The 23,923-nt window shown below is 41.4% G+C and overlaps 3 protein-coding genes across 4 annotated transcripts in view; 2 read left to right on the top strand and 1 right to left on the bottom strand.

Moving 5' to 3' along the window:
* Positions 1–3,659: 3,659 nt before the first annotated feature.
* Positions 3,660–10,998, top strand: LOC6040578. The gene is made up of 4 exons (XM_038263220.1): positions 3,660–3,982; positions 9,571–9,748; positions 9,815–9,986; positions 10,046–10,998. Exons 1-4 carry the CDS (start codon positions 3,899–3,901, stop codon positions 10,944–10,946), a joined length of 1,335 nt encoding a protein of 444 aa, XP_038119148.1. The 5' UTR covers positions 3,660–3,898; the 3' UTR covers positions 10,947–10,998.
* A 1,077-nt stretch (positions 10,999–12,075) lies between these two features.
* LOC119769327 lies at positions 12,076–22,270 on the top strand. Its single transcript, XM_038261338.1, has 10 exons — positions 12,076–13,018; positions 13,075–13,148; positions 13,203–13,294; positions 13,349–13,985; positions 14,036–14,493; positions 17,103–18,870; positions 19,650–20,655; positions 20,713–20,786; positions 20,841–20,929; positions 20,984–22,270. Exons 1-10 carry the CDS (start codon positions 12,109–12,111, stop codon positions 22,200–22,202), a joined length of 6,327 nt encoding a protein of 2,108 aa, XP_038117266.1. The 5' UTR covers positions 12,076–12,108; the 3' UTR covers positions 22,203–22,270.
* LOC6042011 overlaps positions 22,233–23,923 on the bottom strand; it is a 152,695-nt gene continuing 151,004 nt past the window's right edge. For both annotated transcript variants that reach the window (XM_038259484.1, XM_038259485.1), the window contains exon 9: positions 22,233–23,859. In XM_038259484.1, the coding sequence (XP_038115412.1) occupies positions 23,798–23,859 (62 nt within the window). In that variant the 3' untranslated portion in view covers positions 22,233–23,797. The remainder of the gene's footprint in view (positions 23,860–23,923) is intronic.

The following is a 23,923-nucleotide window of genomic DNA, read 5'->3' as shown; positions in this document are numbered from 1 at the left end:
TGTTCAGTAAACTGTTCTCTACAATGTGATTGATTCTAAAATGTTTTAAAATGTAATAGTGTGATGTGGCAGAGGATTGAAAAAATAATTGTCGGAACCTATTGGGTAATAAACAGCTTATTAAATAAATAATCTATGTTTTGCATTATTTAGTGCTCAAATTTGTATCCGGGCAATGTGTTGCTGTATTTTCATGACAAATTGTACAAAAAAAGATTTATTTTCGGTCGTATCGGGGTTTCCAGTTTGGATTTTGGAGTAATTTCAAAGAATGCTAGAAATCTGGTAAATTTGGTTCAATTTTTTTTGTGGAGGTCAAATATAGTTGGTTAGGTTCCCCAAGGCATATTCATAAAAAGTTTGAGTGATAACAACATGAATGCACCGATATTCTGAGACTTTTTTGAACAAATATCCCATAAAATCCCCCCCGACGAAATATTTCGGTATACCCCGCAAAATGTTGGGAAAAAGCCCTTTCACGGTGCCAAATATCAGACTTATCGATTTTTTTATGTCTCCGTTCGGATTTTAGTCTATATTATCACCAGTTAATAGGGATCAATTAATTTATTGCAGGCTTTTAAAACTTCAAAAACATTTCCCGGGAAATTCAAAATCCAGAAATCGCCTTTGTCACAAATAAAGAAACAAAAAAAAAACGCAAAATTAACATTTTCAAGACATTAAATTTGTAAAAACTCGATACCTCGTGATGATTACAGGTAAAATCCCATACTTATTTAAATCATTGCATTCAAAAAAATATCCTCACAAATAAAATAATTTAAAAAAAGCTGAGTTATGGCTGATCTAAAAAGTGTCTTCCTATTTTAACTACAAGAATTTCGCCGTCTTGGGCTCCTAAGTGATTGAGTACGACATGGAGCGACGGTGCCGGATACCCATATGTACTACTTAGAATTTAAGAGCACCCGCGGCGGGATTCAAACCAGCAAACTCTGGATTGTGAGTATAGCGCGCGGTTCGATTGATCCACACGGGTGGGCCAAACATAATGTCGGTTATTGTAAAAACATGCATTTTCAAAATGTTAACCAATTTTTGAGAAATTTGCTCTAAAAGAATATGTGAGAAAGTATGAATACAAACATAAATAAGCTAACAGACAGGACCTTTTCAATACTTTAGTTTCTACCAAAACCTCTGTCAACTTTTAACAATTTCAGAAATCGACTGATTGCTTGTTTCCATTCTTTTTAACAGAGCAAAGTACAATCGAATGAGACCGTTGCAAATATTTTTCAAAGTTAATGTCGCCTTCCCTTCAAAATCGCTCCGAAAAATCAGGGGGCAAAAAATATATTTTCAAAAAACTTCAAAATTTTAAAGGAAACAGATATCTAATCAACTGAACACTATTTTAAATGCATTTTACTGCATTTAAAACACTTTTTTTCATTCAAATGTTAATACCATGGCTTGTAATTTCAATTTATATAGATATTTTTTTGAAAAATATTTGCAATGGCCTAACTCTGTTTTGGTATCGAAAGGAACATTCAGGTCAATGAACAACATAAATTTAGTAACGTGTCTTGTTATTTAAGGAAAAGGAAAATCCATCAAATAAAGAAGAATTATCGGAAAATCAGAAATCGACAACCGGAGAATCCACTGTACTGATTTTCACAGTTTTGCCTTCCTCACCTTACTGAGGAAAGTCTTTAAATCACTCGAAAAATGAAAATTTTATTTGATCCGTCTTGGGGCCCAAAAGTCGCTATCGAAAAGTATAAAGTTTAGGAATGCGCTGACAACCCTATCAAGAATTACGCTTAAAATGTGAGGAAGGCACCAACCAGCAACCACCAAAGGGTGGATTAAGTAACGTTTTTGCCTTCCTCACCTTACTGAGGAAAGGCTATAAAATCACTCGAAAATTGAACTTCTCAATTAGACCTCCTAGACCCACCTTCACGTATACCTATCGACTCAGAATCAAATTCTGAGCAAATGTCTGTGTGTGTGGTGGGATGTTGATGAAAAAATTGTCACTCGATTATCTCGACATTGGCTGAACTGATTTTGACCGTTTTGGCGTCATTCGATCCGTCTTGAGGTCCCATAAGTCGCTATTAAAAATTATGCAGTTTAGTAAAGTACTTCAAAAGTTATGCTAAAAAAACGAGTTTAGCAAAAGTCCGGAAGATTGTAAAAAGGGTGGTTTTTGTAAGAAAACCCGCCATGCTATATATTTTCAGAAAGGTATTTAAAAGACCTTTCCAACGCGTCCAAGACATTGAAGATCTGGCCATCCTATCAAAAGTTATAAGCACTTAAGTGTAATTTATACGCTTTTTGGAGGCCGGATCTCAGATATGTTGATGAAAACGTTGTCCGGATCTCTCATGCGACCTATCGTTGTATAGGTATTCAAAAGAGCTTTCTAATGCGTCCAAAACATTAATGATCTGACAACCCTATCAAAAGTTATAAGCCTTAAGTGTTATTTAAGCACTTTTTCGAGGCCGGATCTCAGATATTTTGATGAAAATGCTGTCCGGATCTCTCATGTGACCTATCGTTGGATAGGTATTCAAAAGAACTTTCCAACGCGTCCAAAACATTGAAGATCTGACAACCCAATCAAAAGTTATAAGCACTTATGTGTTATTTACGCGCTTTTTGCATTTTGGATAGCACCCTTTAAATGTGAGGAAGGCGCCAACCACCTAAGGGTGGATTAAGTAACGTTTTTTTAGAAAGTTTGCTCACTAAAACGATGCATTATTACCGGCCTTTCATTAATTTACGATCATTCCTGGAAGAAGTTCCTTTTCTCTTATTTAAATGTACTCCCCATAAACTCCACCCAAAACAGAAGTCCCTCCAAGTCACGATCTGCCAAATAAATTTGATTCTTCAGTAGTTAAACGCCGTTAAAGCACCATTAATTGGACGTATCGCGTGCTTCCTACTCAAGCGAAGGGGGTGTGGGGTACTTTATCTACCTGTCCCAAACTGTGCTGGCCAAACTTCAATTAGCGCAAAACCGTGAATCATCCCCACCTGTCATCGGAGCTGCTACAGGAACGACCACTCGAGAAAGTCAAGTCCCTGGCGAGTGACCACATCTGAGAGTGGTTGATTTATTGCCCCCCTCTCGGGGTTGTAAAGTAACGGTGCTTGGTGGGGGAGGAAGTTCCCACGGCACTTGAAAGAGTATGTTGATGGAGTTGTCATCAAAGAGTGGCATTGTTTTGGACCAGTTTGTCGAATGAAAGTTAAGATGTTTGCCATAATCGCGATTTATTGTTGTTTTGGTAAGAAAGTAAAATCAAATGTAATCAAATCACGATCATTTTGGGTTTGTCTCTAGTCGAACGATTCTTCCAAATCTTAAATTCGTCCCTCCTTCATTCTACTCATTTTGAGTTTAGCCATCTTTCTCTTTTCTTCTTTATTGCCTTAGTCATCGTGATGTTCCGTTTCTGGCGAAAGAATGCTTTCTTTCTTCCTTTCCTTTAAACGAAGCTTTTAGACGATTTTTTTTTCGTTTCGCGTCAAATACAAACAGCGAACGGAACAAACAAAAGCCCGCAAAATGTGCGAAAAGAAATTTCGCATCTGAAATGTGCGCGTGTTATAAATACAATTGTCAAAGCGCCGAATCAAACCAGTCTGACATTGGCGGCGGCGGTCAACTTCCGCAAACATCTCAAAAACAGAAACTCAAGATCTTCACTCCTCATCTCATTCGGGATTCGGGACTCGACTCAGCCGGGAGTGAATAAATGAGTGTGGCGCGTGGTTAAAAAAAACAGTGATACACACACATACGCGTGTGGACATTTGTCTTGTTTGGCAAATTGGTTGATTTTTTTTTTGTTCGGGAACGGATCGTGACTCGGTAATTGAGTTAATGCCCTCTTGAATGGACTTGTTGAACGTCGTGAAAAGAAAGATGAAGATCAATTGTGCCGCGGTGGGAAGCAGGATGAAGCTGTCAGTGATTATTGTAAGTGAAGTGTTATTTTTTCACTTTTGTGAGAGTTTAAGCGGAAATGAAGTTGTTGCTGGCATGATGAATTTTTTTTAAATAAATAATTAAAAATATGTGAAGATTTTAAGTACAAAACGATTTGTTTTACCGAATCGGGGATTGTGTACGTTTTGTATATCTTGTGTGAAGCTAACAGTATAAAAATTGATTTGTTGAGTGATAATCAAAAAATAACTTTTAAAATATTGCAACGATGTAGAGAAATCGACAAATTCAGAGCGTAATTCTTGCGTGCTATCCGACGCTTATACATTACAAAGGAGACGCACAATATTTGAATTATGAGAAACGCAGAAGCGTGTTCTATTTTGTAATTCAGGTTCTTATTTTTTTATCAAAAGGTAGAGTAGGTATAAGATTGTATAAGTTTAAAAAAAAAAATACATTTTGCTGATGAAAATAACATGGAATTTGGAAACTGTGGACATTTTTCATGTTTCTTTATTTATTTCTCTTGATTGCACTGGCTGAACCGATTTTGATCAAACCGGTCTCCGAATGTTAGAAAACTGACCAAAACACAACTCAAGTTCTAGCATGTTAAACATTATTAGTTAAGTAATCAAAAGATCTTTCTAACGAGTCCAAAACATTGAAGATCTGGCAACCCTGTCTCAAGTTATGACCACTTAAGTGATACTTCGATGCCTCTGTGCTTTCTTATGTAAACTAGATAGGAAAACAAGCAAGCTTACACAGAAAAAAAAAATCATGGTAATATTACATCTGGGAAGGGGTACATCTTTTATGTCAGAAAAAAGGTGTAATTTTACCTCTAGAAATGTGTAATTTTAACACTTTTCTGGTGTAATGCCACTTTTTCAGTCTAAATTGAAGTAAAATTACATCATAAAAGAAGTAATATTCAACCTTCCGAAATTAAAGCTTCCAAATTTACATTATTTTTTACTGTGTAGTACAAGAGAGCTCAGATGCACCATGACCTAATAAAAATAGATGAATTTGTGTCCAAACTTATCATATCACCCATTGTTGGTAATATGTGAGGAAGGCACCAACCACATCTATAGGTGGATTAAATTAGTTTTCAGTTTAAAATTTAACACTAGTTTGTATAACATTTAAAATTGAAATCTGATCAAAAAACTTTTTTTTGCAATTTTTATTCTTTGCAAGGCCATCTCAGCAACCAAATTTCGGATTAATTTTGTCCATAGAAGCAAATTGTAGATAATATTCTCAGCTTTTTCAATATATATTTTTTTTTCAAATATGAATAATTGAAAATGGGTTTAACGCTGCTCTTTTTTTAAATACAAAAGTTTCTACCGATTTAGAAATCAATTTTACATCCAAAAATATTTTTTTTATTTTGTTTATGTATTTTCGATAGTTAACATAAACCATTATTAAAAAATATAACTTGGTCAAAAACAAAATTTCCATCATATCATATATCGACTTATCAAAAATGATAGGGGTATAAGTTTACTTAAAAAAGGGTGTTTTTTAAAGAAAGTATTTTTGTTTGGAATAGTCCTATCATAACCAACATCTACTAACTAACTAACAAATTTGCCAAAGACACCAAATCGATCAGAAAGTCTCTTCTCGAGATACAGAATGTTTTCATAAAACTTTTTCTATGGACAGCAATGATGCAAAATTTTGTACATGTAAAGGAATCGATGGACAAAGTTTCTTTAAAAAAAAAAATACAATGAAAAGTCGATTTGCGAAATTCTACAGATTAGCTCAACTACTATAATAACCGTAAACCGGGGTGATATTTAACCATACTGAACTGCAACGGTCAGTATGATTCCATATCATTCCGTACGTGTTTAATTTGAACTCTACATTTTGCGAAAAATCATCGAAGTCACCCCGGTCTACAGTAAATTATGTTTAGATGATTTTTTATGAAATATGAAATTTATGACACAACTGATTTAAAAACAAAATAGTCAGGTCAACACAGTTAAAAAATCACCTGTGTTACATCTGCGAATGTTGACAGAACTAGTGTCAGATAAAAAGTGTACTATAACTTCTAAAATGTTTATTCTTTCAATGTGTAATTTAACTTATTCCACATAAATTTATGTTAAACCACATCGAAAACGAGGTAATATTCGACCAACTTTTTTTTCCACGATGCACAGTGCACAGTGGTCTAGATCGCAAAATTAACCCTCTACTGCCCAATTTTTTTTTTCGAAAATATTTATTTTTCCCGTGTTCAGAAGGTCATTTTGAGCAGCTTTTGTTCTACGAAAAACTTTACTTTTCTTGTTTTATGTTTTTCTTGTTTCATTTATAGTATTTTAATTTGCATTTATCTTATTTAGTTTATGTTTGTATTTGGTAGTATTTGGCCTACTCTACCACCTAATATAATTACATTTCGCCTATCTAATTTTTTCAAGTTTTTACAGTCACTTTTTCAATTTTTTGTATGTTTTTCACATTTTCTGCTATAGTATCATCATCATTTAAATTGCAAAAAAATGCGTAGAGGCATAGTCTGGGACACTACAAAAAATACTGCATACTTCTTTTTATTGAAAATATAGGAAATGTTAGTAAAAAACACTGCCAAAGTTGACCCCTAAAAAAATGACATTTTTAAAAACATTGGTAAAGTCACATAAAACAAGTTTAACTTCCAACCCTGAAATTTTCTAAAATTTGAAGAGTTCTTCTTTCCAATGCTTTTTAAAGATCAAAAATCGGTTGGAAAATTGATTTTTGGCGATTTTTTAGATCGAAGCCCGTCTAAAGGCGGGGTTAGGTTGTAGAGGGTTAAGTGGAAAATGGATTTTCTGAAAAATGGTGACGTTTTGGAGCTTTGGTGTCTTGAGAAGAGTTGTTGCAAATGGAAAGGGACAACATTTGGTTTGTTTCAAAATTAGGGTGGTTCACGATTAGGGTGATTTTGAAAATCTAACTTTACAGGAATATTTTTGGGAATTTTTATGTCTTCTAAAAAGTTGTTGGGCTGGCCAATTCAAGCAACTTTGTCCAAGACACCAAAATTTTATCTCGTAATCTATGCCTTCTATGACCAAATTTATAGAAAGCATCTGAGCAAACCTTCAAAAATCAGTTTTTTGAACGTGGTAATTCAGGGTTAACTTTTAGAGAAAAGTGATATTCGGAGCACTTTTAGAACTCTAAAAAACGAACATTTTCATTTTTTGACATGTCAATTTGAACTTAAGGGTCAAAAGTTAAAGCCATTTTAATGTAAAAAAGATGCAAATTTAAAACATATCAATTTTAAGCAGTTTAGTGGCAGTGCGTGGCCGAATGGTTACGCTGTCCGCTTTGTAAGCGGATGATTCTGGGTTCGATTCCCATCTGCTGCAACCTTCCATCGGATGAGGAAGTAAAATGTCGGTCCCGGCCTTGGTTGTTAGGCCGTTAAGTCATTCCAGGTGTAGGAGTTGTCTCCATGCCATAAGTACAAACAACACACCAAACCAAGCCTTCTCCGGTGGAATCGCTGACGGCGATTGGACTCGCAATCCAAAGGTCGTCAGTTCAAACACTGGGGTGGAAGGTTCCTTGGAGTAGAAAGTGGTTTGGGTGCTCTCCCCATTCAAGCCTTCGGGCTCCTAGGTTCTAGCAGAAACTTGCAATAGAGACCACAAAAGACCCGGGGGTCGTTAATGTGGATGGTTTGATATTTTTTGATATTTTTATGATTAAACATAGCCACACGTGGATTCCGCATTCCGCAAATTACAAAATTGCTACAAAATATTAAATTGAATTATTTCAGATAAATGGAAATTGAAACCTCTTATTTGTTTAGCAAATGAACTTATCCTGATATCTAAAAAAAATAAATTGAATTTTAACTTTTTTTTAGTTTTTCTTCACTCCCTGAACTTAACAATTCAATAGATTGATAGTATGTTCTCTCTGCAAAAACCAGAATACCAAGATGAATTGACCCAAAAACTAACCTTTCTCTTTTTGCAGAACAGGTTTCGGTGGGACCACCATCGCGTAGAACACTTTCTCTCCGCACACACGAATTGGTCCCAATTTCTATGACTTCTCATCAATCATCCCCGGGCCATCTGATCTTCTACCTTCCCCAACAAACCTGTCAATAAACCCATTTTATCTCTCTCCCCCGGGGGGCCATTAACCCCAAACTGCTCTCTTCCATTTCCGGCAAGACCACAATACGACTTGCGGTCACCACGATTAAGAAGCTAAGGTAGCTCTTAATATTCCCGCTTATTAACGAGCCTTCCAGCTGAGTCAACGGCGGCCACTTCGGGGGGCACCGATCCCCCCCCCCCCGTTGGGATATGGCCGGCTACCAAAAAATTTGGTACACTTTAGTCCGGCAGGTAGATTGAGTAGGTGTCACCATCACAAGCTCGTCAATCGGGACCGGCAATATTTGCGGAAGGTGCAAAGTGAATGGAACTCCAAGAATATATATGGGGTAGACGCCCACCCGCCCGATCCGACGGGATTTGTATTGCAATTGGTGTACGATTGTTTGTAATCATCTGCCTCTTGACATCATCTTGAGAGACTTGAAGCGGTTGATGAAATTGAACCGCCGCCCGGTCGTTGTTATGAGTGAGAATTAATACTGTGTCAATATTGACCGAGTGAAATAAGTCAGTTGGGTTGTTGATTTTGGAACCTGATATTGGGATTCCTTTTGTGGAATCTTATTTCATGATTTTCCCCAAATTATTACATTTTCAAAAATGAAACTCTAAAAACGAAACCAAAACATTAGTTTTAATTTACCTTGTAGCTTTTTCAAAAAAGTGTTAATTGATGTTTTCAAAACCCCAATATCATTTTGCAACAGCATCTCCAACATACATAGAGTTAAATGTTAGTGTATTTCGTAGGCTATAAGCCTGAGGCAGTAACTTTTTGGCAAATCGCAGTTTTTCATATTTTTTTTATAGAATAAGCTCTAATCACCGTAATCTTTTGTCCTGTAGGCAATTTTTGGGCTCGGCTTTTTTTTTGAAAATTTTACATCAGTTTAAGGTATCGAAGTTGTAAATTTGATTGGAAAAAATGCTATTTAGAATGAATAAAAATATTTTTAAAGAATTTGTCAAACGCTGAAAGTTTTATTCAAATTAGAGCTCCTCAAAAAAATCACACTGTAAACAAATTCTAAACTAATTTTGCTGAAAAAATTACGTTTCTTCGTGGATTATAATCATTCTAGTTATGAAAATTATGTTAAATTTAACAAGCAATTTTATTCTAAAAACAGTTTCCGTCTTTTAATCTTCTTTATTAATTAAAGTTGTCAAGTTTCAATCTTAATTTCGTTTCAGTGCTTATTTTATTGCCAAAACTTAAATTATTTCAAATCTGAATCAGGATCTGAAGGTTTTTAAAATACTGACATAATAATTATACACTTCAACTTCCAAATCTGATTCCCGTCCCAATCTTAAATGTTTAATTGGTGCTCCTTAAACGGAATGGCTCCCCAAAACTCAAATCTCTCAACTCCCATCACGCCCAGGCGCCAGAAATAATAAATCAATTTTCATCACGCAACGCCTTTTGTTCAACAGATCCTCCTCGCGCTAGCAATCTCCCAAAGTTATGCAGCCTCCATTGGTGGCGACGAAGCGGCGTTGAAGTCTCCGCAGAAACATCGCACGGCGAAACTTGTACGCGATCTGCCACGCAACTTGGATCCGCGCCTGCAGACGATCGAGTTCCCCTCCTACAACATCCCCAATCCTTACGGTTTGAACTTTTTCGATGATCATTTAAGAATTTTTCGTTAAAATTAAATTGTTTTTTTTTTCGAAGGTCCTGGCACGTACGCGTTTGGGTATGAAATCGAAGATCCGGCAACGGGAAACGTTCAGTTCCGTGATGAGGAGAAACTGCAAAATGGGACTGTTCGAGGATCGTACGGATATCTACAACCTGATGGTAACGTGATTCGGACGAGGTTTATCGCCGACTTGTATGGCTATCGGTGAGTTGAAATTTACTGTTACGATCTCCTACTATGATCATGTTTTTTTTTTGTTTCAGAGCAAACACTGAGATCCGACAGGCCAACGGACAGGTCATCGCATCAATACCTACCCACGAGACGATGGAGACACAGGCCAGCAATCAGGATAACGTGGTCGCTGAACCAGCGAATCAATACCCTACCTATAGCATGCCACCAACTTACAGTCCAGCGTTGAACCCCAGCTACATAGATCCGTCGTACACTCAAGCGATCTTGAACCACATCAAGGATCAACAGTACCTTCAAACGCAGGGTTACGTCCAGAATCCCTACGGAATGTCCCAAATGCCCATGATGCGACCCCCAATTCCTCAAGCTCCAATGTTCTACGACACTTCTTCCAACGGCAACGTCTTCAGCAATTTCTTCAGTCAGTTTCCATCTAACCTGGCTCCATCCAACATCTACAACAACCTGCAGACGAGCTTCCCAAACTTCATCCCGCAGCAGAACCCACTGAACAACTTCGCAACCAACCTACAAAACGGCTACCAACAGTTTGCCCAGAACAACCCATTCAACAGTTTCGTCACCAACGCCCAGTCCTCGTTCCAACAGCTGATCCCTCAGAACAACCCCTTCGCCGGGTGGTTCAACCCGAACAACAACAACCCACAACCTCAGCTGTACCTGCAGCAGTCACCGCAACTGTTCAACCGACCCGGCTCGATGGTGTACGGCGACACCGGCACTGTTCCAGCGGGGGTCTACAGCGACATGCCGATGGGTATGAACGGTAACAGAGTGCCCACTACCAAGCGTCGTGGAGTTACCACGACCCGCAGGAAGAACGGGTACAAGACGCGCGATGGCAGCGATTGGTTGGACGACTTTTTGGAGAATCGCAAGCGGGAGGTGGTGTATGGGATGACCACTGTTGCTCCTCAGGCTACCGAGAGTACGGCGAAGGTTTGATTGGAGTCTCGAAACATGCATTTTAATTTATTCTAGATATTAATAAACGACTAAACAAGTGAATCCATAACTATTATTGCTCAGGACCCACCTTCTACAGTTCACTGAATTTGACAAGCCCCACTACTGGGGTCGAGGCCTTACTTTGGGAAACACTAGACTAAACGAATCTAAAAGGATTTGAAACATTAACAGCTGTCATCTTGTCAAAAATATTCCCAAGCTATAAATGCCTACATTCCAAATCTCCTTCCTTGCTTCTGTAGATTCACTCCGCACTTCTGCCACATGCTTCAAACATACCAACTAAGTTTCTCTGAGCGAGGGTAGTTGCTCCGTCAGCGTGATTTTACTTGTCTTGATCGGTTTCCAAAACTATTCAGCCTCAAAGATAATATCGATTTGGAGTGGAACAGTCTTGAGCGTTGTAATCTTATGCGACTGTAGGCAGAGTTCTCAGGACATTGACCATCCCGTCCGGATCATCATAACCACAGAATCAAGTTGAAAGATTCTCTTGGGGCTCGAGGTAGGCCGCCTGAAATCGTGATGCGAGCAGCGTCTCTAACATTCATTCTATTAGTATTACTCGCCTCATCTTTATTAGTACAACTCGCCTCAGCACAAAACCACCTGGTACATACTATGTACTCGAAGCCGAGCAACATTCCAACCCTCTAGTTTGCAAAATAAAACCCGTTTTCAGTATTTGTTATCACATCGACGTGATCGTGCTATCTTGTCGTACGACGCTCTTTTTGACGTTCCGAGATAAACGCGTTTTAATGTTTGGCATTGAATAAACAAACATTGGTGCACACAATGCAATCAATAACAAACAAATGTTGTTGCCCCGACCGTTCTGGGTATTGTCCCGAAGTTTGGTTGAATTTAAACGCCCGAGTTCCGACTTATAAACAAAAATGTTTACAGTAGTCGGGTATGTACGTGGGTCAATCAAGTTTTGACTAACATCCCTTTAACTAGTTGTCGCACTTACAGAAATTTTCAGGGTGTGTCAAGATAGCACGATCAGATCAATACTTCTTTAATGTGAAAAGTGCACGGAGTTTTTCCGGTTTTGATGAATATCTCAGGATTATAAACTTGCTTGGGATTACCTATCATCTCAGCTCAGTTGTATTTCAGTCGTGGTTCCGTAATGTTGCTTTTGCTTCTATTTCTGTCACTAACTTCCGCTCTGGACCCGACCTCCAATAACGCCCTGTACCAGTGTGGAGTTCGTCGCCGCATCGGTGTCCAGCTTATTGAACGAGGATGGGTAGCCGAGCTGGGCCAGTGGCCGTGGCACGCAGCCCTGTTTCACGTGTCCAGCAACGGGTCTAGCAGCTATGCCTGCGGTGGAACTCTGTTGGATCAACGCCACGTCCTGACATCGGCCCACTGTGTCACAACCAAACGGAGGAAGAACATCGTCCCGATAAGTGGTTCGAAGCTCGTGATTCATCTCGGGCAGTACGATCTTCGGGAGATAACGGGAGTTCAGCTGCGCAATGTCAGCGAAGTACACATTCACGAAGAGTACTCGACGAACCGAAATGATATCGCGGTGCTCGTGCTGAGCTCGGACGTTGAGTACTCGGATTTTGTGATACCAATCTGCCTGGATAATCGCGTTGATCCGGATCTTACCAAGCTCGTCGGTCAACGAGGATCCGTCGCCGGATGGGGACTAACGGAGAATCAAACAGTGTCGCAATTGTTGAGGACGGCACAGATGCCCGTCGTTAGCCACGTGGAGTGCGTTCAGGCAGATCCAACACTGTTTGGTCGATATTTGGACCGCGGGATGTTCTGTGCAGGAGAGCGGAACGGCACTAGCGTTTGCAACGGTGATAGCGGAGGTGGATTCTACATTAGCGAGGGTGATCGCTGGGTCTTGAGGGGAGTTGTATCGTTTTCCGGGGTTGACGAAAATCGGCAGTGTGATACGGCGCAATACGCTGGGTTCGCGAATGTGCATAACTATCTTGAATGGATTCGAAACGTAACGGGTTCTAGAGGTGGTGCAGCTGATAAGCTGAATGTTCCAAGGCGAATAAGTGAAATTGGTTAGTAAAAGATCATGGTAGTTGAGAACCGATTAGAAAGGATCTTGTAATTTCAGAGTGTGACAAGTATAAAGAACTGGCTGGTAAACGAGGCAATGGGATTTGTTTGAACTCCAGACAGCCGCATAATGTACGTATTGATGAGTTGTGATCTTGATTGAAATAACGTAAAACTCTATTCAAGGTTGCTTTAATCTACGAAGAAGAGATTTGGGGAGTTTGCTCCGGTGCCCTAATCAGCGATCAATTTATCTTGACAGCGTGCAGTTGTATGAAGTAAGTTAGACAAATCCATAAAAATAATCCGTATCTTGAATGTTCTTTTTGTAGAAATATGAAACCCGTCAGTGCACGTATCGGACAATTTCTGAACATCAAAATAGCGAAAATTGTTTGTCACCCACAAAAAGGAGACTTCGTTAATGACGTAGCTCTGATCAAACTGGAGTCAAAGGTAGAGTTTGCAGCATCGGTCATTCCAGCCTGTTTGGCCAACGATTGGACCGAGAATCTGTACGACACTTTGCTTCTCACTGGGTTCAAGGAGGATTTCCGCGTCTACGAAGATGTTTCAGGATTCGGAAAACGACCGAAAATCACCGAGCTTGTAGAATCGGTAGACAATCTGATCATCACCAAGGAAGAGTGCCGGAACAGGACTCAGGATACAGGTAGAACCGAGAGAATCACCGATTCCCAGCTGTGCGTTTACAGTCCTGGTCAAGAGATCCTTCACGCTTATGACTCTAATGGTTTGGCTGGGGGCGCACTCCAGACATACAATTCTCGTACTTGCATCTACTCAATTTTGGGAATATGTGCAGATTCTTACACCGCGCAATCGGTGACGATCTACTCACGAGTAGCGCGATTCCTTGATTGGATCGAACCAATTGTTTGGGCGACCCAACTGAGTCCGAGGATGAGGACGGTACTCCGCCAGAGTACGAAAGAAACGAACTCTCGCTAGGTTCGTCCACGGAAGATGCTTGCACGTACAAGTTCGACCCAAACCAGCTTACTCCTACGGGTCCGATCAGGAAGAACACCGTCGTGGTAGACACTAGTGAATTCAAGGACATCTCAATAGCCGAATTTCGAAAACTTTTCGAGGAACTGCGACTCAATCTTTCAGCGGTAAAATCCGTTCAGCCGCACACGTTGCGTAACGTTGTGCTGATTGAGATGATTACCTCGGAGCATGCGGAAGATTTAGCAAGAAACCACAACATGAAACACACCGTGATGGTCAACAATCAAACGATTCAGATTCCCGTGTATTTGGACGGTGAAGGGGCTACAATCGTAAGAGTGACCAATCTCGCGCCCCGGATGTCCAACGACTGCATCGTGGAGTTTTTAGCAAACTTTGGAGAAGTGGTGGCAATAAAGGATGAAGTCTGGGGTGGACAACTGGCAGGTATTACCAATGGCAAACGGAACGTTCAGATGAAGCTTTCCTATCACATTCCACAGTGGGTTTTGATCAACGGAGAAGTTGGCTCGGTTTCGTACCAGGGACAGTTGCCATATCTTTTGTAGAACCCTCAGTGATACACCATTGCACTATTTGAATCAACATGAATAAACATTTATTTTTATTACTTTTCGTTCGTTTGTTTCATTACTATTCGATGCCGGTGTGCTCTCTTGTAATAAGCTTGCTGGGATTCGTATCTAGATAGTACAAGAGAGCACATGGACATCGTATTACTTCGACCTTTTTCCAAACGTTATCCCTGCCACGACACAGAGTAGGGTTCTGTGCTCAGGATGGAACATATTCCTAGAACAACATATTTTCGAGTTGCGAAAATTGTGTTAATTTTTAAATAATTATTGTATGTTTATTGAACTACTTCAATCAAATAGTAAGAAAACTTTTAAGTACGTATGAATGTTGGGAACAACTTTTTTCATTTGCAGGGTGAACGAAAATCTCTGGTCGGGAAAAAATAAAGTTTCGATCGTTTTGAAGTTTTCACCAGCCGGGCCCTAAGCTGACAGCTTTCGTGAGTTGCGCTTATTCACTGACAGATGGCTAGTGGGCCTCGTCGGAGTCCGCCCATTGAACACGCAACTCAAAATTTGCATGGGAAACTTTTTTTTCGTGACGGCTTTCGCGGCACGCTCACTTCAACTTTTCTAGACTAATATTTGAACGCGGCGTATCTCTAAACAAGTTTTTGAAGAAAATGATTCCAGACTGCTTATTTTGTCGTTTTAAACCGAAACAAGCCAAAAACTATATTTATCTAAACTATTTGCCTTTTTTAAAAGTTTTGCTAGATAATATCGAAGGCCGCCATCTTAGGCCCACTGGGCCCACATAAAGGGGTACGCTCAGTTTGTATGGGAGCTGTCAACATGCTCCCGGGCTGAATGTCACACTTACACAGGCCGCTTCCCCTCTCTAGAGTGTGACCTGGGATGGGATAAACAAAGAGAATAAAATCTATTGTCAAACTAATGGTACGTTCGTTTGATGGCTAGTTCCGCACTGAGTGCCGCACTCAGAGCTGTCAAAGTGTTTGTTTGAAGAAAACCGTGCTAGTTCCGCACGAGTTTCACCGCCATCTTGGAACTGAAACTCTAGTGCCGCACTCGATATTTTTTCAGTTTCATACGAGTTCCACGCACACTGACAAATGACGTTCGATTGAACCAAAACTGGCACCAACGAGTGCGGCACTCAGTGCCGCACCGGCTGTTCAAACGAACGTACCATAAACCACTTTCGACATGGCCGCTTCTGTCAACCTTAACCAGTCCTTTCTTATGAGGAGAAAATGAGAAGTATTGTAATTTGAGTTGAAAAAAATAAAACAATTTCGAATCAATTTCACAAATAATTATAAATTGCATTAATAGATTAATTGAAATATTTTCAATTGAAAGGCATTTATTTGTATCGTACACCGAATTTTTATTGAAAAAAACAATACATTTCATGAACTGACGATTCTTTTGCCCATTTTAAACTATTTTTATTTGTTTTGCGCGTTACATAAAAATGTCATCTAGATTGAACAATATTAAACCCGTGCTTCCCATGAAATTAAAATGTGGCGTGACGGAACAACACCGTAGAACTGGATTTAAAAAGCAAACAAAAAAAATGGCCACAGTTTAGTCTATTTGATTTTTTCGCACCTTTTCATTTCGATACGTTTCCACAAATTGAAAAACAAACTTTTGCTCTTTGAAGTGAACGAATTGGTACAAATTTGAATTTTTGCCAGCCATTTCTTTCGATTCTGACGCCTTAGGTCGTGCGACCTATGGATTGTTAACTTTCGCACTAACAACATTAGTTGAGTAAAAATTGTCGCTGAATTCGCTTTGAAAATGCCGGCCCCGATGCTCTTCAAGTGTGCTCGTCTTTGGAGAACTGGGAAAGATTTATTTACTTTCTATGCGTAACGGAACAACGACAGGAGCAGATCTAAGAAATAATCTCCCCTCCCATTTAATGACTTGCAGGCTTTTTAGGATTTTTTAAGATTGAAGTAAGAAAACGCATTTAAATCATATTGCATTTTTCAAATCCAAATGAAAATTAAAAATCATTCATATAAAAACACATTAAAAGTTTAAGAAGTGAACATTTTTTTACTGGTCGTGATCGTATCGTATCATTTACCTCGAGTCATCATTGATTTGCCAACCATTTCTAGTGATTTGTATCCGGCAGCTCCTTATTGTTGAGGACAGAGAAAGTGCGCGGAGTGCCCCCACCTTCCGCGCGCCGCTGGCTCACAAGTGGCTGCCAGTCTGCCACTGTGTGACGCAGCACAGCGCGTTCGATGTTTTATAAGCTGTCCCGTTTTGTGTTGTGCCATCGTGCCATTCTACTTCCGTCTGCGGACAAGAATAAACGTTTTAACTTGTACTAAGTCTATTTTATTTGCGTACGTTCGCTAGTCTATTTGCCCGTCGCGGGTAATCCAACGTCCAGCGCGCGTATACGACAGTGGCGACGAAAATTCGTCGAATCGCCGGGATTTTATTCGTTTTTCGAAGGTGGGAATCGTCCTAACCTAAAACAACAAAAAAAATTTTCGGCACCCGCGTGCAAACGAAGGAGGAGCTCCAGCGGATCCGAAATGAGCGACTCGGATGCCCAGCTCCTCTACCAGGAGCAGCTTCGCCAGGAACGACTGCGGCAGGAGCAGCTCCAGCAGGAACAACTACGCCAAGAGCAGCTCCGGCAAGAACAGCTCCGGCAGGAACAGCTGCGCCAAGAACAGCTGCAGGAACAGCGCCGGCAGGAACAGCTGCAGGAACAGCGCCGGCAGGAACAACTCCAGCAGGAACAACTCCGTCAAGAACAACTCCGCCAGCAGCAGCTGCAGAATCCTGATCCGATGATCCGGATGATGGGGATGTTCGAGCAGCTGGTAGCTTCGGTGCAGCAGACTGTCCAGCAGCAGCAACAGTTCATGGAGCGGTTTTCAAGAAGCGCAACCCAGCCACCTCCAAACCCGGAACAGATCATCGACTCGCTTGCTGGGAACATCAAGGACTTCCGGTACGACGCCGACAACAGCGTAACCTTCGCGGCGTGGTACTCCCGGTACGACGATCTGTTCGCCCAAGACGCTGCCCGTCTGCAGGATGACGCCAAGGTCCGGCTATTGCTGCGAAAGCTCGGCCTTCCCGAGCACGAACGATACGTGAGTTTCATACTCCCCGCCGTCCCCAAGGACTTCAGCTTCGCCGACACCGTTGACACGCTCAAGAGCCTCTTCGGTGCGAAGGAATCGGTCGTGAGCAGGCGCTATCGGTGCCTCCAAATCTCGAAGCAGCCAACCGAGGATCACGTCTCGTACGCCTGCAGAGTGAACAAGCTTTGCGTCGAATTCGACCTAGGCAAACTCACCCAAGATGAGTTCAAATGCCTTGTTTACGTTTGCGGATTGAAGTCGGGGAGCGACGCCGAAATCCGTACGCGACTTCTTTCCAAGATCGAGGAGAACACTAACGTCACACTGCAGCAGCTGTCAGACGAGTGTCAGCGTCTACTAAACCTACAGCATGACAACGCCATGATCGAGACGCCGTCAACCTCCGACGTAAACAAAGTCGAGCAACGATTCGAACGCAACAAAAGCAACAGGCGCGACCGAGATCAACAACCTTACGCTGCCGGCAAGTCCAAAAGCAAGCCGCCGCGTCCGTGTTGGTTTTGTGGAGCGGACCACTACGTCCGCGACTGCACCTTCCGAAACCACAAGTGCGCCGATTGCGGAGTCACCGGACATCGCGAGGGCTATTGCAGTTCTGCCAAGCCGCTGAAACCCTTCAAACGAGGAGGCCCGAGGGACTCGGTCAGCAGTAACGTGGTGGTTATCAACGAGTGCACGGTACAGAAGCGACGGAGATTCGTTTCGGTTGATTTCGGCGGGACACCGATCCGGCTTCAACTGGACACAGCATCCGACATCACCGTGATCAGCAAGGAACTGTGGAACGAAGTTGGCTGCCCAAGGTTATCACCCTCCGTTCGCGCTAAAACAGCTTCTGGGACGGAATTGTCGCTGAACGGCGAGTTCCGCTGCGACATCACCATCGCCGGAAGCACCCGCAACGAGCTGATCCGCGTAACCGAGAAACCACTCCAGCTGCTTGGCTCGGATCTTGTGGACAGCTTTGGGCTAGCATCCATCCCGATGGACAGCTACTGCTGCAACGTATCCAGCGTTCCCGACCCGGCGCCGGCACTCAAGTCGGCCTTCCCCAAGGTGTTCAGCAAAAACCTCGGCTTGTGCACCAAAACAAAGGTGAAGTTGGAGCTGAAAGAAAACTGCCGACCGGTTTTCTGTCCCAAACGTCCGGTGGCCTACGCGATGGTTGAGGCCGTCGACCGCGAACTGGACAGGTTGCAGCAGCTCAACATCATCACTCCGATCGACTACTACCAGCTGTATTAAGAGGGGAGATGTTGAGGACAGAGAAAGTGCGCGGAGTGCCCCCACCTTCCGCGCGCCGCTGGCTCACAAGTGGCTGCCAGTCTGCCACTGTGTGACGCAGCACAGCGCGTTCGATGTTTTATAAGCTGTCCCGTTTTGTGTTGTGCCATCGTGCCATTCTACTTCCGTCTGCGGACAAGAATAAACGTTTTAACTTGTACTAAGTCTATTTTATTTGCGTACGTTCGCTAGTCTATTTGCCCGTCGCGGGTAATCCAACGTCCAGCGCGCGTATACGACACTTATGAACAGATCCACCGTAAAATGATGAAACATAAACTCAGGATTCTCCACCCATGTCTAACCACACATTTTAACAGCCAAATTCAAAAAAATCTGAGAGGAAAAACTAAACAACATTTCAGCCAAAGAAAAAGTCATCCGCGTGCTTGAGCACTGAGTTGAAAAACATCATCAAGAAAATTTTAATTGTCAAGCTATCTGAATCACAGATTGCTTGATATTTGTATTCGAACACGAATTTTCTTGCAAAAAAAACAGAAGAAGAATACAAACGTAAACACTCAAAAAGAAAACTATCCAGCCGTCCCGTCCCAGAGTGTGACATACTTTATGGATGTGCCTTGTAGGGAATGTTGAGTTTAACAAAACGTCATCATTAACTCATTTCGACCAAAATGGTCGTTATCACAGAATAGCACATAACTGACGATTTGTTATCACATTTATGCTTGGAGTTCTTCTTCGTCTCAGCTCAGCTCTCCCCACAGTTGCATTTCAATCGTGATTTCGGAATGTTGCTCGTGCTACTATTTCTGTCACTGACCTCCGCTCTGGACCCGACCTCCAATAACGCCCTGTACCAGTGTGGAGTTCGTCGCCGCATTGGTGTCCAGCTTATTGAACGAGGATGGGTAGCCGAGCTGGGCCAATGGCCGTGGCACGCAGCCCTGTTTCACGTGTCCAGCAACGGGTCTAGCAGCTATGCCTGCGGTGGAACTCTGTTGGATCAACGCCACGTCCTGACATCGGCGCACTGTGTCACAACCAAACGGAGGAAGAACATCGTCCCGATAAGTGGTTCGAAGCTCGTGATTCATCTCGGGCAGTACGATCTGCGGGAGATAACGGAAGTTCAGCTGCGCAATGTCAGCGAAGTACACATTCACGAAGAGTACTCGACGAACCGAAATGATATCGCGGTGCTCGTGCTGAGCTCGGACGTTGAGTACTCGGACTTTGTGATACCAATCTGCCTGGATAATCGCGTTGACCCGGATCTTACCAAGCTCGTCGGTCAACGAGGATCCGTCGCCGGATGGGGACTAACGGAGAATCATACAGTGGCGCAGTTGTTGCGGACGGCACAGATGCCCGTCGTTAGTCACGTGGAGTGCGTTCAGGCGGATCCAACACTGTTTGGTCGATATTTGGACCGCGGGATGTTCTGTGCAGGAGAGCGGAACGGCACTAGCGTTTGCAACGGTGATAGCGGAGGTGGATTCTACATTAGCGAGGGTGATCGCTGGGTCTTGAGGGGAGTGGTATCGTTTTCCGGGGTTGACGAAAATCGGCAGTGTGATACGGCGCAATACGCTGGGTTCGCGAATGTGCATAACTATTTGGGTTGGATAAAGGATGTAACGGGGTCCAGAGGTGGTGCCGCTGATAAGCTTGATATTCCAAGGAGAAGAAGTGAAATTGGTTAGTTAGATAGTGATCACATTTGAGAACAAATTAGAAGGTATCTTGTAATTTCAGAGTGTAAAAGGTATAAAGAACTGGCTGCTAAACGAAGCAATGGTATTTGCTTGAACTCCAGACAGCCGCATAATGTACGTATTGACGAGTTATGATCTCAATTGCAAAAATGTAAAACTCTTTTTTAGGTTGCTCTCATCTACGAGAATTCCTGGGGAGTTTGCTCCGGAGCACTCATTAGCGATGAATATATCTTGACAGCGTGCAGTTGTATGAAGTAAGTTAGACAAATCCATAAAAATAATCCGTATCTTGAATGTTCTTTTTGTAGAAGAATGAAACCCGTCAGTGCACGTATCGGACAATTTCTGAACATCAAAATAGCGAAAATTGTTTGTCACCCACAACACGAAGACTTTGTTAACGACGTTGCACTGATCAAACTCAAGTCAAAGGTAGAGTTTGCAGCATCGGTCATACCAGCCTGTTTGGCCAACGATTGGACCGAGAATCTGTACGACACTCTGCTTCTCACTGGGTTCAAGGAGGACTTCCGCGTCTACGAAGATATTCCAGGATTCGGAGAACGACCGAAAATCACCGAGGTTGTAGAATCGGTAGACAATCTGATCATCACCAAAGAAGAGTGCCGGAACAGGACTCAGGATACAGGTAGAACCGAGAGAATCACCGATTCCCAGTTGTGTGTTTACAGTCCTGGTCACGAGATCCTTCATGCATATGGCTCCAATGGTTTAGCCGGGGGCGCACTCCAGACGTACAATTCCCGCACTTGCATGTACTCGATTTTGGGAATATGTGCAGACTCTTACACCGCGCAATCGGTGACGATCTACTCGCGAATAGCGCGATTTATTGACTGGATCGAACCAATCGTGTGGGCTGTTGGCGACCCAACCGAGTCCGAGGATGAGGACGGTACACCGCCAGAGTACGAAGGAAACGAACTCTCGCTAGGTTCGTCCACGGAAGATACTTGCACGTACAAGTTCGACCCAAACCAGCTAACTCCTACGGGTCCGATCAGGAAGAACACCGTCGTGGTAGACATCAGCAAATTCATGGACAACTCACAAGCCGACGTGCGGAAACTTTTCGAGGAACTGCAACTCAACCTTTCAACGGTGAAATCCATTCAGCCGCACACGTTGCGTAACGTTGTACTGATTGAGATGATTACCGCGGAGCATGCGGAAGATTTAGCAAGAAACCACAACATGAAACACACCGTGATGGTCAAAAATCAAACGATTCAGATTCCGGTATATATGGACGGTGAAGGGACTACAATCGTTAGAGTGACCAATCTTGCGCCCCGGATGTCCAACGACTGCATCGTGGAGTTTTTGGCAAACTTTGGAGAAGTGGTGGCAATAAAGGATGAAGTCTGGGGTGGACAACTGGCAGGTATTACCAATGGCAAACGGAACGTTCAGATGAAGCTTTCCTATCACATTCCACAGTGGGTTTTGATCAACGGAGAAGTTGGCTCGGTTTCGTACCAGGGACAGTTACCACATCTTTTGTAGAACCCTCAGTGAAAAACTATTGCACTATTTGAATCAACATGAATAAACATTTATTTTCACTACTTTTCGTTCGTTTGTTTCATTACTTTTACTTCGACCTTTTTCCAATCGTTGTCTCTGCCACGACACAGAGTGGGGTTCTGTGGAACAATTTCCTAGAACGGGACATTTGCGAGCTGCTAAAATTTTGTTAATTTGTATTTTTTTTCTGTTTATAACTTTTGAACTACTCCGAACGAATCCGCTAAACGGATGTTGGTTTATTGTGTATACATTGATTTTTTTTCTTGTTCGCAAGTAGGGTAATTTTGTAACTTTTTGTGTTTATTTTGGTTTGATGAAATTTTGTAAACATCGAAAAACGTACTTTTTGAGAACCATTGAGAAACAGTTTGGTTGGTTGGTTTTGTTTGTGTGTATTTAGTGGATGTTTGAATTACATTCCTGCTTGAATTGATTGTATTTTTTATGTCATAGATTTATTTTTGTTGTAATCGTTACTAGTCAAGTTGCATCCTTCACAGTTTACTTTGTAGGGAAAGTAAATACAATTTCACTATTAAAAAGTTAAATTTACATTCTAAAACTTGTTTCCAACTCGACATGCTTTGCCTGTGGTACTTGCATCGCATACTTGTTTGTGTTATTTGTGTTTGTTTTTGTTGTTGTTAAAATCAGTCAATTTTTAATACATTACTTTGCTTGATTAAATTATTTGTTTGTTTTACCTCGATTCACTACTCATACTTTATACATCTTCTTAACGCGTGTAAACGAATAACCGATTGATTTATTATAAGTGGTTTCTTTTGAAGAAGGTATTCAGGCTACAGATTGAAACTTGTATTTCTGTTCAGTGCATATTATTTGTCTGGTATCCATATGTTGCCACAATTTTGTATCAGATTTTGATGGATTTGTTTCGTTATTTCTCTAAACTTTTACTAGTGATTAGATAAAAGGACAGCACCACTTTTATTAAGTGTTTTTCGTTTGTTTGACGATTTCTAAATTTGGATATTTTCTCACATAGATGCAACATTTGTCTTAAATTACTAAAAGTTAGTTTTTGGTTCGTTTAGAAATCTTACAGATGAATAAATAGTGTTTTCCAGTACAAAAAATAACGAATAAATAGTTTACGAAGTAAACACAACACTTTCACTACAATATAGCAATGTTCTAATTTACAAGGCAATAAATAATTCGATGGAAATATGAATGTCTGCGGGGTGGGTAAACGTGACTGAGTGTGTGAGTGTTGTTTGTTTATAAATAGATTGTGCTCTATGTGGTACAAATAAATAAATTAATTTTCGATAGTTCAAATTTTTACAAATCATTTCTACAAGTGCTTAAACTGCAATATTTTACAACAATGTGAATAAACTGTTATCATGCTACGCGTCCCATATAAAACTGCTATGGTTGCGTTTCTTTTTTACAGAGTCTTTGAAATGTGCACTACGGTCAAATTTTTGGTATAAGTTTAACGTTATTTTTTGCTCATCGAAAAACCAAATCTAGGACAACATTTGCCAAACCATGCTGTTGAATTTTCCTAAATATCCTAGCTTTGGCTGCGTCCTTCTGTGCTACGGTTTGACGTTGATCGCCGGAGAATGGCTCAGAATAGCAGGCGTCGAGTGGCTTCTCTCTAGAAAAAAAAAAATACAATCAAGATCAGAAAATTCCAATCCGAAGCCTACTACAAAAAACTC

This window comes from Culex quinquefasciatus, chromosome 3 (genome assembly GCF_015732765.1).
Source record: "Culex quinquefasciatus strain JHB chromosome 3, VPISU_Cqui_1.0_pri_paternal, whole genome shotgun sequence".
Lineage (NCBI taxonomy): Eukaryota > Metazoa > Arthropoda > Insecta > Diptera > Culicidae > Culex > Culex quinquefasciatus.
The sequence above is the reverse complement of the archived record's forward strand: the minus strand, read 5'-3'. Positions and strand labels throughout refer to the sequence as shown.